The 14405-nt window shown below is 47.4% G+C and overlaps 1 protein-coding gene across 1 annotated transcript in view; it reads right to left on the bottom strand.

The window, feature by feature from the left end:
• Positions 1-10915, bottom strand: part of GPC4 (glypican 4) — a 106746-nt gene extending 95831 nt beyond the window's left edge. Inside the window, exon 1 of the mRNA XM_068962243.1 lies at positions 10756-10915. Coding sequence (XP_068818344.1) covers positions 10756-10915 — 160 coding nt within the window. The remainder of the gene's footprint in view (positions 1-10755) is intronic.
• Positions 10916-14405: the final 3490 nt, after the last annotated feature.

Below are 14405 nucleotides of genomic sequence, written 5' to 3' on the forward strand. Positions count from 1 at the left end.
CAAAGGCAGAGATTCTGAAAGAATCTAAACAGAAACATTTCCCACAGTCATCTCAATCTGTGTGCTGATCACAAGGAAATGGACAGTCTCTTATTTTGGAAGGTTCTGGTTTCTTCATTTGCCCTCCAAACTGAAAGTTACAAGACCATCTTCTCCCATCGCCACACGGCTTAATGGTCAATCCACCTCCCACCAGTAGAGCCTTCCTCCCAGAATGCATCCAGGCCCATGGGACCTGAAGGGGCAGGGAAAAAAAAAACATTAGTTCCAAACTGAGGATAAACAAGGCAGAATATTAATGAACCAGCCAGCTGGGGGCATTTAGCTCAGATTCAGTTTAAAGTGAACTCACCACACACCTCCCCTTAAGAAAAAAAAAAAGTCTCCCCATAAACACACACAAAAAACTATTCCTCATCATAGTTTCTGACCTTCTAGTCAGCAAGTGATTTTTAAGGACCATTTCTGAAGTACACCAGTGAAAAGTTGTCTTGCATTGCTTTTTAAAATCTTCGCATGGGGAAATATTCTATAATTAAGGCAATTTTAACAATAGTAGATAATAATTTGACTATAAATTGTCAGGAATGTAATGACTGCTTATTCTGGCACCAAAGAGGCAGGACTTTCTGTGAAGTGACTGCCAAGAAAAATGATACTCCCACTCAGGCTGGACCATTGCAAGTAGTAACTGTTAACCACATGCTTCACACTGCAGTTTGCAAGGACACAGTGCTTTGTTTTCATCTCTAACCAAACACCAGACTGAAAACTCAATGGAGACAAACCCGGGTGGTGGAATAGAAACAATAACTAAAGGGAAAAATTTTTTCCTGTGGCTTGATGCTTGCTGGGATGCCGACGTCAAGAGTTTGGAGAACTAAGGAAACCTCTGCAGTCCAAGAGAAACCACTTCCCAGGCTGCTCCTGTAGACAGAAGCCCAACATCAAGAAGAAGCCAGGCTTAAAGAGGCTTGCAAAAGCCAACGGACAAAGTAGCTGGGAGGAGAAAGGACTGGCATGAAAACAATGGCTGGGGGGGTTGGCGGGAACCAGGTGACCTTGAGCTAGACTAGACAAAGACAGGCAATCCTGCCTGGGGCCCAACCTGAGCTGCCTGAAGAAGGGGAAGGACATGAACACTAGGCTGAGAAGCCAAAGCAAGGAACAGGAGCAATGGTTCTTTTTCCCTAGAAGCACCTCGACAGGTACCGTGGAGCTCCTGTTAATGTCTGGAAAAGACAATGTAAAAAGCAGCAACCATTTGTCCACTAGGATGAAAACAAAGCACATGAAATACTTAGCTCCCATCTCTGGATGTACTGAAAAATAAACACTACAAGATGGTTTTTGTTTTTTTAAAAAAGGGTTATTTCTTTTTCTCACTTAGGCATCTAGTACTGAATGTATTCGAAATTTTAAAATAGTTAAAATTAATTGAATTAAAAGGGATGGATGAATAGAAATATTCATTCCTCAAAGGAATTTACCAAAGTCACAAATCATGCTTGAACTTATTCGTCAACAACAAACATTTCTGTAACACCTATCATGTGCCAGGCAGTGTGATAGAACCTGGAGCTACACAGCCTCTCAGAGCACGTGTGATCCGTCAGGAATGGCTTCTTTTTCTTTAAAGGTTCAAACAGCCACCTCATCAGAGATGGGAACCCTCCAATGTGTCCTCACCTTTAATATAGTACCCCCGTCCTTAACTTCTACTGTTTCTTTATATATGATTATCCATTTACTTAGCTTGGTAAATGTTTACAAGGGAAACCAACATACACATATTTAAACCTGTCACGGGTTTCCTTGGTGGTCCAGTGGTTAAGAATCCACCTGCCAATGCAGGGGACATGAGTTCGATCCCCGGTCTGGGAAGATCTTATATGCCATGGGGCAACTAAGCTGCTGTGTCACAACTACTGAAGCCTGTGTACCCTAACCCTAAACGCCACAACCAGAGAGTAGCCCCCAATCGCCCCAACCACAGAAAGTCTGTGCAGCAGTGAAGACCCAGCACAGCCAAAAATAAATAAATAAGAATAAATTTTTAAAAAGAAAGAAAAGCTGGCTGATGAAAAAGGAATATCTACACTCAATTAAATTAAAAAAAAAATACCTGTCACCTCTAACTCAAAACCAACCCTTGCCTTTGATGACTTCAGGTCAGAATGTCAGTTTCCCAAGGTGAGTTTAGCAGGTGGAGAGAGTATAAGAACAAAATCTACCTGGGACGTTCCAGGGGGCTTAGAAGACAAAGTTCAGAGCAACAAAATCACCAACCAAAAGTTCTGACCGTGAGTAAACCCTGAATTATTAATGGGCTTCCCTGGTGGCTGAGATGGCAAAGAATCTGTGTGCAATGCAGGAGACCCAGGTTTGATCCCTGGGTCAGAAAGATACACAGCCTTTAACTTTTTTCCCCCTAGAAAACGACAAAGTGACACACAGAATTGACTCCTTACTGACCCAGCACTGTGGGGAAACTAGGTGCTCTAAAAAGGCCATATGCTTTCAAGGGCAATTTCTGTATTTTGAAGGCATCCACTTTTTCTAAAATATACTTTCTGGGACTTTTCTGGCAGTCCGGTGATTAAGACTGTGCTTTTACTGCAGGGAGATGTGGGTTCGATCCCTGGTCAGGGAACTAAGATTCCATAAGCTATGCAGTATAGTCAAACATACACACACATACACACTTTCTTAAGTTTTAAATCAGAATATTCCAAACACAATTATTTAATACTGCCCTGAAATATACCAGTGCCCTCAATGGTTAGAGAGGTGTCTCTGAGTATTCACCCATCCTAATAGGGCTCCAACTGCCAAGGATCAGCAAGTTCTGGGTCTACTATTCAGCCTCTGGCCGCCCAACCTGTTTCACACTGTCATCTCTCAGTCCTCCCAGATATCAAGCCTCTAAACCTACCCGGTTCCTCTGACCCATCCACTCTCTAACCGGCACTACTGGCTACTCCTATACCTACTCTTAATCAGTTTTGGACTGGGAAGCAAGGTAACTTAAGCTTTTCATCTTCTTACCTATAAACCCTATCTACCAAATTTGAATATAAGTGCCTCCAAAAAGCTGGATTCTGGTTTTGAACAAAATCTTTGAATCCCCAGCACCTAGCATTCTGCTCGATACAAAAGGCATTCAATCAATGATCGGGGATGATAAATTTCTGAAGGCCTTTTCTCCAAGTAGAATGCATGGGCTTTATGACAGCTGTTTCCATCATTTAGCTTTTCTGCTTACTTCCACATTCCCAGCTGCGTTCTGGATGACTATGCCGGCCAGAAGCCTAGGGATTTACTGTACTTCTATTTCTTGATAAGATACTTGAAGAGAATAAACACATGGCAAAGAGGACATTAAAGTAAGGGATAAAGAGATTTTTTTTATTTTACCAATAAAGATAAAGGGAAGAAGTATCACCCAGCACACTGACACTTAATCAATAAACAACAGCAAGGCTGGATTCTTGTCTAAATCTCTCCAAAGTACTTTCAATGTCCTAGTCTTTATTTCTCAACCATCAGCAAAGCATCACTGGTGATGGCATGTACTTGCATCTTGACTACAAAATATTTTCCCCAAGTTTAACAGATCCTTCTCTTAAAACCAAGTTAACCAAAATCAAAACAAGCATGCACTGGATCTCAATCAAAGCGCTCTTCTAAGTTTGTGATGAAATTTATTTATTCAAAATCACAGAATCTGAAGTGAAAGGGAGCTCAGATCATCTAGGGCACTGTTTCTCAACCATGGCTGCTCATGAGAACCACTGAGGAGCTTTGAAAAAATTACAAGGGGCTTCAAACACAGGGGGTGAGGGTTCAACCCCTGCTAGGGGAACTAAGATCCCACGTGCCCGGCAGCATGGCCAAAGGAAAAAAAGAAAAGAAAAATTGAAAACTTACCTAGCCCTACTGCCAGAAAGTATGATTTAATTGGCCTGGGGGTAGTGCCCAAGCACTAGTAGATTTTAAAAGCTCTCCAAGTGGTTCTAAAGCATGGCCAGGGTTGAGAATCCCTGATGTAATCCAGTCTTCTAACAATCCCACACCCATTTTTCAAATGGAGGTGAAAGAACCTGACCAAAGGGATCAAATAACTAATTTGACACAGAGATAGGCTAGACCTGCTCTTTCTAAGAAACCATGGTCTTTCCATGTAAACTACTCTACCTAGGACAGTGGGGTTTCTTCCCTCTCCCCCTCCCTTCCCTTTTCCTTTTTTCAAGAAGCAAACATTCTCACCTATCCCAAAGTAAATGAATTTCCTGAATATACTCTGCCTTGGAATCCCATTGCTTAATTCTTGACAGTCTAAACTAGGTCTGTTTCCCTGTATGCACTTGATTCTTTTCTCTCAAAGAACTCTGGGAGGTTAATCAGGCATGGCTGCCCCTTAAAGAAGCCATATTGCTTTTCCTCTGACAGGCTGGACTCACTTAGCCCACGCTTTTCACCATTATCATCACCTGGGCCCTCTTTCAAGTCCCTGGCAAGGCTCACCTCCGATTCTCTTTCGACTCACTTAATTTCTAGTTTGTACCTGCCCTGCTATACCTCATGGACTTCCTAAACTCTTCCCATTTTGTGAAAGATGCCTTTTTCCCTGAAGCAGCCTCTTTTACTCTGCCAGTTAGTCATGCCGGGTTCTTTTTTTCTTCCCCCAAGCAGCTGGTCTTTTTGATGTTTGGCACACATTTATCTGGGCTTCCAATAAGATGTTTTTACATAGTTTCCAGGCTTCCTGGAGGTTATTGACTTTTTTTTTTAACTCTTCCATTCAATTTTTTTCCTAATTTCTAACATTTGTTAGAGTTTCTTTTTCAAAAGTTGAATACCTGGCTGATGGATCTCTTTGATTTTTCTCTCCCACCAGATTGCTGAATTAAATGCATCAGAAATTAAATATAATATTTCAAATTACCTCCAGGATGGAATCACTTCATGAATTTTCTGCACTTTCATGTTCTCTATAGTAAGAAACAGATGTTTAACCAAGTGGAATTGAAAATGCTAGTTTCTACCTATTCACATTTAGTGTGTCTGCTTATATTAAAAAACATTTTTTTTTTTTTTGTCACACTGCATTGCTTGTGGGATCTTAGTGCCCTGACCAGGGATTGAACCCAGGCCCTTGGCAATGAAAACATGGAGTCCTAACCACTGGCCCGCCAGGGAAGTCCCTGCTTATATAAACTATCGATATTCTGAAGCCTGTGTTGTTCACCTTGGTAAAGACAACAAACAAGATTTTTTTAAAAGGTCACTGATGTGCATCAAACAGCTCTATATGCTGAATCTAAGGTGTTCAATTACTCTTCTCCATTTGCTTTAAATTGCCTAATCACAAGTCTCAACTGTTTGTTTCTTAAAGAAACCAGGAAGAAAATCAGAATTCTGAATCCTTCTGAAAAATCCGTATGACACTCAGTTATTAATGAAGTGGTAAAGATGAGTAGTCCCATCAAAAAATAAAAACAGTCTCCAAGTTATAATAACATTTCTAGGAGGTTTACTCTACATTCACTGCTTTTCAGAATGTTTAGACCTAAAAGTTGCCCAGGAGAGCAAGAGAACATGGGATGACTGACGATCTATTATCAAGGCAGCATAATCTGATGATTGCCCTGGTGTCCTGCCAGACAACGCAATCTAATTGTCTATGTGACTCCCTCCCCGCTCCCACCATACACACACCTGTTTAACAAATACTTCACTGCACTCCTGTACCTGGGACCACTGGGCACACAAAACACCAGGAGCTGCCATGTGCCCTCGGTTTACTTACAGCCGAGGCAAGAAGACACACATGTGCCTGTGCACACGATGAACTAGAATACAAGACAGCTGGGGTGCAAAGACCATGGATCCGATTCAAGCCAGGGTTTCAGAAGAAGAAGGCACATAACCCTGGGGGGTTCAGGAGTGACTCAATGAAACAATCATTTGAGATGCTTGAAGCCAGGGAAGCTCAAAGCAGAGGAATGACTCCACTCACAGCACTGCTGAAGGGAAAGGAAGCTGGTGAGACTAAGGATGGAATGGGGGAGGGGGACAGACAAGAGGCAGGTAGACCAGTTAAGAACTATTTAAAACAGCCTCCCTACCTTTATCCCCCTTGCCTCACCAACCCTGAACTCCCAGTGCCACTAGTTATCTTCCAGAAACAGTGTGACTAATAACATTCCCCTCCTCAGAAGCTATCTTTGGCTCCCCATGGCCCAGGAAATACAATTTACAGTTAACATTTGATTGTCTCCATTAGGGTACAGCATCAGCATAGTGCTGTGATAATGATCTTTAACTAGTTAGTTACTGGTTCTTTCATGGGCTTCCCAGGTGGTTCAGTGGTAAAGAATCTGCCTGCCAATGCAAGAGACACAGGTTTGATCCCTGGATCAGGAAGATCTCCTGGAGCGGGGCATGGCAACCCACTTCAGTATTCTTGCTGGGATAATCCCATGGACAGAGGAGCCTAGTGGGCTATAGCCCATGGGGTCGCAGAGAGTGCACAAGTATAGGTTCTCTCATAGCCTATGTTTTCAAAACCAGCCCTCTATGGGAGTTGGGATGATCATGTTTAGGACCAGGCCCAGAGAAAGCACTTAATAGCCACCCATCTTTTCACTCAGACCAAAATGCATTTTTGGAAAACATATATTGCAACCAATTCAGTGCTAAAACAGATGATGTTATTCAGGAGCCAACTGACTTAGATGAACACTGATGCTGTTTCCCTTGTTGAGACAACAAAAGAAAACTTCCTTTTTCATTCCTCAGTCTAGTCTCCAGCTAATCCTGAAATTGCATGCAACCCAATGTGAGTCAAATCAAAAAGGAAAATAGTAATTATGCTGAATCAAACATTTTATATTTGTATGTTCTAACTAGAGACTGGGCTGCGTAAGCTAGAACTTTTCCTAAGTTCTTTTCTGAGCATGTCCAGGAAACTTGGGATAACTTCTATACTGACAGGTGAGAAAAATCACAAGTTCTCAGCAAAATCTAACCCACAGAGTTAAAGTATTTCAGAGGTATTACAACCTTGAAGACATGCTGTGTGTCTTACATGTAATAATCAATGCAATAGCAGAAAGTATTCCTACTTCTCCAACACACATTTGCCCACGTAATCCTAGCATAGCTTATGCAATTCCCTTGGAGATATACACATGAGGCTGCGAGCACACTCACAGGTGCACTGGTCATAAACGCAAATGGGAACAGGGAAGCAAAAGCTCCCAAATCACAACTATGATGCCAAGTTCTCCTTGGTAGCCTTCTATCTCACCTTGGCAAGCTTAAGGTTTCTAACCAAACTGGCTCACTCCTCAAGATAATTTCAAGCAAAGATTAGATGAGTAATAAAATGTCAACTGTTGCATGTCCTTTATCTTGTCCGTATAGAGGGAGGCACAATGAGAACGCTAAGATTTTACAATTTTTCACCATAAATCTTATTTTCTTTTTTAACTACTGAACTACCATTAGTGAGTTAATACCCTAGTCCCAAATCCCTTCTCCCCTGAACTCCCCAGACCCTCCTTTCTCCTCACCTGTACCACTCATATGGTACTTATCACACACCATGTTGTATCCCCATCATGTATATACACAGCTTATCTCCCTATTACCTGGGAAGGTCCTAGTGGCAGAGCCCTCCTATCCTCTTTGCTGCCTCCACAATGCTGAGTGCCTCCACGGAAAATCGTACCTAGTATGTGCTCCAGAAGGTATGCCCTTTGAGAGCTGAATCAAAATCTATATTTTGTGTTAAAGATCTCTTTTGATCATGGCATCTGAGCTGCCCATTATTTGGTAAGTACAGGGGTCAAGTGGATAGGCAATGCAAGAAAGACCTAGGTAGGAGGCCCTGTCAGTCTGATGTGTTCCCTGACACCCTTGAGAGCACATCAAATTATCTTAATTATGATCTTAAAAGACTGAGAGTCCTTAAGAACGTGGAGTAGTCTCAAAGCCTGTTCAAACCTCTAGAAGGCAAGTGCAAGGCCGTTGGGAATCAAACCTTCAACTTGGGCTAAGCCTGGGGCTAGGCACTCAGACGCCGTGACCCTTTGCCTGGAAAACAATCGAGGACTTTTTGCACTTAAGAAAATACACACACCTCCCGCCTCAACCAAGGAAAGTGCCTGGCAGTTAATTCATTCAAATCACCCCATTGACTATGGTCTCCCAAATGACCAAAATTATCTGAGTGGAGCATAGGGGAGACAAGGACAATGTAGGCATCTGGAGAGGCCAGGGTGATAGTAAAGATTACCCCTGTTTCTATACTGACCATCTGAAGGTATTTACTTGGGTCTGTCTGTGTTGTGACAGTGTCCTAGACTCAAATGAATGCCTCTAACACTCCACATTTTTGAGCCATTCAGTCATGCATTTTTGTTATTGTTGAAAGTGGTGCGAAATTGCACTGCATGAGCTAAAGTCCTTGGTGGTCTCCCAAGGATTCCAGCTAAAAAGGCACTTCCTTTGTTCCTTGGGAGAATGCAGTCCAGTAGGTCATTCAAAAGGGGAAATAAAAGCAGCAGCCCTGGGAGGGAGATGAAGGACAAGACAAAAAGAATAAAATGTTTTGGGTGTGAGCACATTAGCTTCCATTTCCTGCTGCTGGTCACTAATAACGCTCCTATCTTTAGGGGGGTATGTCCAGAGAAACATCTATGCAAAAGTATTCCTCAGGTGTTTTCTGGGGACCATGACAATCAAAGGGAACACCTAGCACTGTCCTTGAGCACCCTGCAAACTTCCTTTTTCCTGAGATGCTGGCTGGGAAAGATGTCCCTCCCTTGCAAGGCTGCACAGAGCAAAGCTTGAGAAGGTGGTGGGGAGGGCAATTTCAGCACCCACTCCCCCAACGCCTCCAGTGCACCTCAAAGGCACATACTGTTTTGCATGGGCAGAAGATGAAAACTTGTCACATCCCCATTAAGTGCATCGCTGCATCTATCCCTTCAAAACGTGGGAATGACAACTGTAACCTTCACGCCAATCATCTCCGCTGGGCCCCGGAGCCCAAACCGTGCAGGGCACAAAGACCCCAGGTCTGACCTGTGGAGCCTCCAAGCTTCAGTGGCTGCTGGCTTAACTTTACTTTTTCAGGAGGGGCGGGAGGGAGAGGGGAAAGAAAGAGGGCTTTTTTAGGGCTCTCCAGCCAATAAACTCGTCCCGCTGAGAAGACAGACTTGAGCTCCCCAAAAGACAAGCAGCTCAAGGGCAAACAGTCTCTAATCAGTAATGTGCGAGTTACTTGATAACTGCCCAGGTGCCGTGGGCTCCTAGCCTGCTCCACCGATTTCTTGGGTTCTATTTCTAGATAGATGCCGGTCACACTCTTAAAAGTGCCCAGCAACTTCCTTCAATTACCTTTGTAATTTATGTGTAATTGATGACTGCACTTAATCTCCAAGGGTATTAATAGCCCTTTCCAAAAAATGACCCCCAAGTCTTCCTAAGTCTTTGGAAGCGCCTGGTTGAAATTACAGTATTTCCTCTGGGGCTGCCGCCCCCCTGCCCGCCCCACCCGGGTGACAAACACCGCGAGGCAAAGGCGCGCTCTGCTCACTTCCATGAAAGGTTCGGAATGGAGCTTGGCCCCCGGGGCTCGAATCGCTCACTTCTCCGTTAGGTTAAGCTGGCCATCGGCCAGCTAGATTCGAAATTCTTTCTGAACCCTCAGGGCGAACAGGCTACCTGCTCCGGCGCGGCCCGCGGGGCTGCGTGGAACAGTTGGCCTCTCTGCGAATGCTTGAGTGCCACCCAGAGGGGACCGGCCCGGCCACCGCCGCCCGCCTGGAGAGGAGGGCCGAAGGACACCCGACGCAAACCTGTCTCCCCGGCGCTCGGAGAAGGGCTTTCACAAACAACCCACGCATCCCCAGCGCCGAAATCCGGGTAACTTTTTCACAGGCTAAACCGTCTCTATTTGCATAACCATCTCCAAACTGAGATTCAGGTTTCCTGTAATCAGTCCTTTCAAAGGTTTGTAATTGAAAGTGCAATTAACCCTTAAAATGAGGTGAGAAAAAAAGAAAGGGGGGGATACCCTTCTCGTCCAACACCTTCCGGAAAGCAGGAGAGTTCCCAAAAGTCAGGGTTTGGAGGGCTGGAGAGTCGTTTTTCTTTTTAAAGGCCACTTCTAAAGCCGCTGGAGCTACTAAAAATCCTAATCCATGTCAGGGGTGGGAGAGGCGGGGAGTGGAGAGAGGCGGGGAGATTTTAAAGAAAATCAATGAAACATCAACTCAAATTCCATGTTTCGCGCCCCCGGGATTCTGGCAAGCTCTAGAAACCCCCCTCACTGGCGGCCCCCACCCCCACCCGACCTCTAGTCACCCTGACAACAAAGCGGGGAGCCCAGTAAGGAGTTCAATCCGGAAAAGGCGAGGGAGCCGGTGACATGCACTTTGCGGGCCAGAGTCCTCTGGGGCTTCCTGGGACACGGGAGACCGTGGGAGGGGGTTGGGGGATGAAAGCAGAGCGGGAGAGTGACACCGGGCAACTCCGGGATGCCTCTCCGCCCGCGGCGCACCGGGGGCCGCCGCGCCGCGGGGCACGCTCTGCACCGGGGCTCGCTCCTGCGCGCCCGTCCATTTCTCCGTCTCGACTACCTGCGTCCCGCGGCGCGGAGACCGGCGGGGCAAGGGGGCTGCCGCGGCCCCTTCACGGGGTGCCCGTCTCGGAGCTCGCCTCCCGGGGGCTCCCACCTACCGTTAATCTCGTGCATGGGGGCATCGTTCTTGTCGAAGCCTTTGGACACGTAGAGACGTCGCACTTCCGAGCAACTTTTCGACTTGGGCTCGGCAGCCAGCAGCGCGGCGCTGAGCGCGGCCAGGGTGCAGAACAGCGCGGGGAAGCCAAACCGTGCCATGGTGCGGGCCGGGGCGGACGCGCTCCCACCTTTGGGACCGGACAGAAAGTGGCGGGCGGGCGGGCTCGGAGACAGGGGCTCGAGAGCGGAGTCAGAGGGCGAGGGAGTTGGAGGAGTTGGAGAAGGAGAGCAGGAGGAGGAGACGCGGGGCGAAAAGTGGAGCTGGGCCTCCCGCGTCAGGCAACGGTCCCCGGTACCAGGCGCCCGGCCCGGGGAGCAGGAGGAGGAGGAATTCGTGGAGGCGCTGCGCGGCCCAGAGGGAGCGGAGGCGCGGGCCGGTGACCTCCGGACTCCGCGGGGACAGCGACCTGGGCGAGCTGGTCGGCGGCGGGACAGGGGCGCGGGGAAGGAGGGGAAGGTGGCAGGCGCCGCGGGGGCCGAGGAGGGCGTGGGCGGCGGCGGGCGCTCGCGGCGCGCGGCTCGGGCTGCCCGGCGCTGGTCCGCTCCGCTGGCTCGACTCGGCTCGGCTCGCTCTGCCCTCGGCCGCGCGGCTGTGCCCTCTTCAGCTTTACCGCTGATTGACTGGCCGGCGTGCGCGGCGACGCTCGACAAACTTGGCCCAGCGGGCGGCACTCAGGGGGAGGGGGCGGGCGGCGGGGCGGGGGGGTGCCGGAGACGGGCGGGAGCACGCAGGGCCGGGACGGCAGAAAACCTGGAAGCGGGGTTGGATCCGGAGCAACCAAATCCACTTCCTAGGGGGCCGCACCGGGCGCGCGGCGCTCCCTCGCGCGACACGCCCCGCCGGACTCCTCCCTCCTCCCCTCCTCCCGGGAGGCGGGGAGCCTGCCCGCCGCCCCCCACCCGGAGAGGACCGGCTAACTTCTCCGTGTCGAAAGGCCCAAGTCTCTGGGGACCGGGCCGAGAGCCTGGGACTTGAAACCCACGTCTGAGTCCTAGGCCTTCTGCCCGCGGCCCCCTGACCCGCTGCCCGCGGGCCAAAGCCGGACCGAGCCCTCTGGTCTCGATACCTACCCTCCTCAATCCATCCCCCTCACCCCACCCCCGCTGCCGCCCCGCAGCCAGGAGGACGCCCCTCACCACCCAGCTCCTGGGCTGGGAATGGAAAACGCTGGCATTAATCTCATTGTTTGCTGCAGGCAGCCTAGGGACTTGTGACTACGAGCTGGCCCTAGAGCCTCACCTGGCCTCCTCAGACCTGCTTTCCATCAAATGGTGCTCACCTGTTTGGAAACCTGGCAGGCATTCTCAGCCCACCCACACACCCCCTGCCCCACCCCCAAGCTGGTTCTGCTACAAGTCTAATCAAACCCTAAACCGGGAGGTTCTGGACCCCCCACCCCACCCCCAACTGCCGCGTGGGCGGGGCGGGGGTCCGTGCTGGCAGATTCAGGGTTGACCTTGGAAACCTTCTGGCCCAAACTCGCTTTCTGGCCCCAGATGTCCTTCTGTACGAAGGGAAACTGAGGCCCAGAGAAGGAAAGTCACTTGGCATACGGCTGGGGGGTGCCCCCAGATCCCGAGATGACTCCCAGGTCACATGGAATAAAGGTAGCCAAGGACCCCCGAGTTCCCCTCTGCCCTTAAGCCTCGTGACAGAAACTCAGACCTCTCTAGGACCCCGTCTCCACGTAGCCACCTGAAAACTGGAAATGGGTGAGTCTTCCCACCTTCTAAGCTTTGTCAGATTCCATTAATGAATGTTTTTGAAGCTCCCAGGGCTCCTTAATGAAGGGAACGGTGCAGATTGGGAACTTGTCATTACCCTTGTTATTGTTACAATCTGCTGTAAGAGGTTAGGGTGAGAAGTGCCTCAGACACCTCGGGAGTGTGCTGGGAACTGGGCAGATAAAAGGGGCTGGAACTTATTATTTGGCTAGACTCTCAATTCCCATAAAATTACATAGGGTGAAGATATGAACCATCATTACAATTATCACCCTCGTAGGGTTTGTTGAGACTCCACACACACACACACACTGTTGTTTGTAAACCTGGTTGATGTGGTTGGCTGTGAGGAGCTGTAGAAAGTAGCTAGCTGTTGTTTTGAAAGCTCACTATAGACTCTTCTATATTTTATTAACTCTTGGAGATCATCAGCATAAACAGACGGATTGTGACCCATCTGTAAGTGGGACTTCCAGTTTCTGTGGGTTGGCAGAATGGTTAACTCTGCAACTGTGAGAGGACTCTTTCTAAACATGCAAACTCCAGTACAAATGAATTTTCTGCCATTTTCGAGGGACTTTCAAATGGTCCAGGTTTTCCTTAAACTGATAATCATCAGGTCCTTAAGGCATTTCTAGAACTTAGCCCAGCAATTTTAACTTTCATTCACTGATGCATTTGCTTAAAGATGTTCTTTCCCAAAGAGTATACGATCTGAGATGGGACCAACATTAATAATAAATGAAACCCAACCTCCTTAAATGAGAAAAAGATACTCCCAAATTATGCAGCCCAAATCATAGAAAACTTCCTTTCATATCAAATACAGGGTGAACTCATTCCTTGTCCCCCATTTTACTCCAGCTCTTCCTGTTCATATATTATTAACCAAAACCTGAGCCTTTTCCACCAGAAACAGTAACCTCTGGCTAGAAACGAATCTGGACAAGTCTGAACTTTACCACACGAAGCAGGAACCCCAAACCCTGCTCAGAGGCAGCTCCCACTTCAAAGCCTCCTTTCATTTAAATACAAACAGGGTGAACAACTGGCAATCTGCGAAACAAATACCATCTAGCTTCCCTTTTCTGATGGCCTGTAGCTCTCCTCCTCCCCATCCCCCTCACTCCCATTCCAGTTTTTCTGAACTCCTTAGTGGAGATGCACCTACTCTGTAAGTTCTCTGAATGCCAAAAAATGGACTGGGGGCTGACAGGTAGAGTGCAGGAATCAACAACTTCTCAGGATGGTTAACTTTCATATTGCCTTTTGGATTTGGTTTTTAAATTGAGATAAAATACACTAACCAGGAATTGCCCGGTGGTCCAGTGATTAGGACTTTCGCTTTTACTCATGGGGCTGGGTTCCATCCCAGGTCAGGCAAATATGATCCTGCAAGTCACCTAGTGTGGCCAAAAATAAAGTGTACAATTTGGTGGCATTTAATTCATTCACCATGGTGTGCAGCCATCACCACTAACTAGTTCCAGAATATTTTCAGCATCTCAAAAGAAAACACATTAAACAATTAAAGCCCATTCCCTTTTTCCCCCTAACGCCTAACAACCACTCATCTTCTTTCTGTCTCTATAGATTTGCCAATTCTGGACATTTTGCATAAAAGGAATCGTATCATATGTGGCCTTTTGTGTCTAGCATCATGTTTTTTTGTTTTTTTGTTTTTTTTTTAAGATCCACCCATGTAGGGGCATGTGTCAGCATTTCCTTTTTGTGGATGGATAGTATCCCACTTTATGGATACGCCACTTTGGGTCATAGAGTACTTTAGAGTTTGCAAAGTGCTTCTAGGCACACTCTAATAGAAAATTTTAGTGATTTTGAAAACAGATCAGCAAACTGAGTC

The sequence above is a fragment of the Capricornis sumatraensis genome, chromosome X (assembly GCF_032405125.1).
Source record: "Capricornis sumatraensis isolate serow.1 chromosome X, serow.2, whole genome shotgun sequence".
Taxonomy (NCBI): Eukaryota; Metazoa; Chordata; class Mammalia; order Artiodactyla; family Bovidae; genus Capricornis; species Capricornis sumatraensis.